Here is a 3,597-nt window from a genome sequence, read left to right as displayed (position 1 = left end):
ATCCTCCTATTTATGGGTTGAGGAGGAGTTATGGATAATTCTAGACATCGTGTCAAAAAGAATAAATATGATCAAAATATATAATAAGATTGTTAGCAAAAATGAAATTAAACATTTTAAAAATAAGAGAAATATAAATAACAAAAATGACATTATCTTTCCATTCATATGAACTTCACAAATCACATTTTAATTGGGTGAAATAATCATACGACACATTTTAATTTTTGTTGAGGCTAATGAAAAGGAAATGATGGAATAAAATACTTGAACAACCAAAACAAATATAATGGAAGTTTGGGCCTACATTACAAAGCTAACAGTACAACTGAATTCAGTAGCTTCTCATTTGCATTTTCAGCCATTAATGGAAGTCCCTAAACAAACCGACACCAAAACTGTTTCACAATCTTTGTCCGAGAAATCCTCTATACCTTTGTGTCTCAAACAATAACATAAGACATAACATTTGCACGACCCAACATAATTTAGACATCCTGCCTTAACCCTATAATCCCTCACTATCAATCCCAAAATCCAACATGCTCTAACACTAATCTATTCTTTCTACAATCCTTTCCTTTCTTTTCTCTTCACTCTTTCTCTTCCCAATAACCTTGCCTTTTGGTTTTTCCTTTCATTTTCTTTCATTCAAATCGGAATTCCCAAATCTCTCTCCATCTCCCTTCCACAATGGGGAATTGTTGCACTCGTGGCAGCCCCGCCGCCGAAGACGCTAACGACGATAAGGGAGATGCGCCAAAGCAAGCAGAAGGTTCACCACCAGCAGGAGGAGCCGGCTCCACCTCCATGTCAGACGCCATCGGGAACGTCTTAGGACGGCCAATGGAAGACATTAAAGCAACGTACACCATCGGTAAAGAATTGGGTAGGGGGCAGTTCGGGGTGACCCATTTGTGTACTCACAAGACGACCGGGGAACAATTCGCTTGCAAGACGATAGCCAAGAGAAAACTATCTACCAAAGAGGATATTGAAGACGTTAAAAGGGAAGTTCAGATCATGCACCATTTGACGGGTCAGCCTAACATCGTGGAACTCAAGGGAGCCTACGAAGATAAGCATTCGGTTCATTTGGTGATGGAGTTGTGTGCCGGAGGAGAGCTGTTTGATAGGATCATTGCTAAGGGCCATTATAGCGAGCGTGCTGCAGCTTCTTTGCTTCGAACCATTGTTCAGATTGTGCACACTTGCCATTCTATGGGGGTCATCCATAGGGATCTCAAGCCTGAGAATTTCTTGTTGTTGAACAATGATGAAGATTCCCCTCTCAAGGCCACTGATTTTGGTCTCTCAGCCTTTTACAAGCCAGGTTCATTTTCATCTTGCTTTCCAAAACTTCTAAAATTAACTAAATAAAATCGAAATCTATAACCGAAAGTCTGGCTTGGGAAATTCCAACAGGTGAAGAATTCAAAGATATTGTTGGAAGTGCATATTATATTGCACCTGAAGTTTTGAAGAGGAAATATGGACCTGAAGCTGATATATGGAGTGTCGGAGTTATGTTGTATATTCTTCTATCTGGTTCTCCACCCTTCTGGGCAGGTTAGTAATCAATTCTAGATATATTGCCAGTCTCATTTCCTTTTCTTTTCTTTTTTTTTCTTTTTATAGTTAACTTTAATGCATGTAGTCCGTAATTAAGCTTCAACCTAATATATATATATTTCGTGATATATAGAGTCCGAAAATGGGATATTCAACGCAATTTTGCGAGGCCACATTGATTTCTCGAGTGATCCATGGCCTCGAATTTCAACTCAAGCAAAGGATGTCGTAAGGAAGATGCTAAACGCGGATCCCAAACAGAGGTTAACCGCCAGCCAGGTTCTAAGTAAGTTCTTTTAAATTATGGGAAAAGCCAAGAAATTAAAGAAGGTATATATGTATATGTGATAAAAAATGAACAACAACAGGTCATCCATGGATTAAAGAGGATGGTGAAGCACCGGATACACCTCTTGACAATGCAGTTCTAAACAGGCTCAAACAGTTCAAAGCAATGAACCAGTTCAAGAAAGTTGCTTTGCGGGTATGTATTAATTAATTGACTAACAAGTTATGATAATATCCAATCAATAATTTCCTGAAAATTGTTGTGTTAGGTGATTGCGGGGTGTTTATCAGAAGAAGAAATCATGGGGTTGAAAGAGATGTTCAAGGGCATGGACACCGATAACAGCGGCACCATAACGCTTGAAGAATTGAAGCAAGGGCTTGCAAAGCAAGGAACCAAACTCTCTGAATACGAAGTTAAACAACTAATGGAGGCCGTATGTCTACTCTTCTCCAAGCCTCAATTAATCTTTCTTTCTTTTTTTTTTTTCTGTCAAATCATTATAAATGGTGTTTAACTTCTTACTCTATAAAAAAAATCATAGGCTGATGCAGATGGAAATGGAACCATAGACTACGATGAGTTCATCACTGCCACAATGCATATGAACCGAATGGATAGAGAAGATCATCTCTACCATGCCTTCCAACACTTTGATAAAGATAACAGCGGGTAATGGCAATAATAAAGCTAAGCAAAGTTCATTTCAGTTATCTTCTGCATACCTTTTTTCCATTTTAAATGACTTGTTTCTGAGTTGAACCGGATCGAAACCCAAGCAGGAAATTATAAACCTCAAAACTAAGATATTATGCTTACTTTCAGGTATATCACTACTGAAGAACTGGACCAAGCTCTACGTGAATATGGAATGCATGATGACCAAGACATAAAGGAAATCATTTCTGAAGTTGACATCGATAATGTAAGCAATATATCCATGCCATTTCTGACATAAAAACAAAGCAAATCCATCACCAATCCACTGAATAGGGAATAAAAGTTACAATGAATAGATCAAAATCAATAATTATTAGTTTAAAGTTCAATAATTAACTCAACAAATTCAATATATCATTTAATATTTGCAGGATGGACGGATCAACTATGATGAATTTGTGGCAATGATGAGGAAAGGAAACCCGGAACCAAATCCTAAGAAACGACGTGAATTGTTCATTTAATTATTATAATGTTGAATAAATAAGCTGTAAATATTCCCTTGATAGGCTAATGGATAGATGACCCGACGTGAAAAACATGCAGGAAAAAAAAAGTAATATAAATTCTGCTGAAAAGAAAATATAAATTATTATGATAATCAAAAGAAGCTCAAGGGTCGGGTTTTATGTTAGATCCACTGAATCTATGAATAGCTCAAGGGTTGTATTATATGTTAGATTTACCAGGTCAGTCTAATGGTTATTGGGTTGTGCCATCTGTTAGGTCGTCATTAAAAGTTCAAGGGTTGTATATTATATGTTAGATTTAACAGGTTTGATTTGAATTTAAATATGAGTTTATTTTATCATAATTATTGTTTAATAAATAAATTATATATTAAGTTTAATTATAAAATATTTTATAATATTAAACAAAATATTTTCAAGTTCGTTGTTTTACTATATTACATCTCAGACTTTTTTAAATATATGCATTGAGAGTAATTCATTACCAATTTACAGTAAAAAATATAATTTAGGTTCAATTCCGCTTATCAAATTGTAACTTCACTT

At 35.8% G+C, this 3,597-nt stretch overlaps 1 protein-coding gene across 1 annotated transcript; it reads left to right on the top strand.

Moving 5' to 3' along the window:
- Positions 1-354: 354 nt before the first annotated feature.
- On the top strand, positions 355-3,299 carry LOC107953190 (calcium-dependent protein kinase 17). The gene is made up of 8 exons (XM_016888430.2): positions 355-1,333; positions 1,426-1,569; positions 1,706-1,858; positions 1,941-2,056; positions 2,130-2,297; positions 2,406-2,533; positions 2,687-2,786; positions 2,953-3,299. Exons 1-8 carry the CDS (start codon positions 694-696, stop codon positions 3,043-3,045), a joined length of 1,542 nt encoding a protein of 513 aa, XP_016743919.1. The 5' UTR covers positions 355-693; the 3' UTR covers positions 3,046-3,299.
- Positions 3,300-3,597: the final 298 nt, after the last annotated feature.

The sequence above is a fragment of the Gossypium hirsutum genome, chromosome A07 (assembly GCF_007990345.1).
Source record: "Gossypium hirsutum isolate 1008001.06 chromosome A07, Gossypium_hirsutum_v2.1, whole genome shotgun sequence".
Taxonomy (NCBI): Eukaryota; Viridiplantae; Streptophyta; class Magnoliopsida; order Malvales; family Malvaceae; genus Gossypium; species Gossypium hirsutum.
Note: the sequence above shows the minus strand (reverse complement) of the source record. Positions and strands in the feature narration are given on the sequence as shown.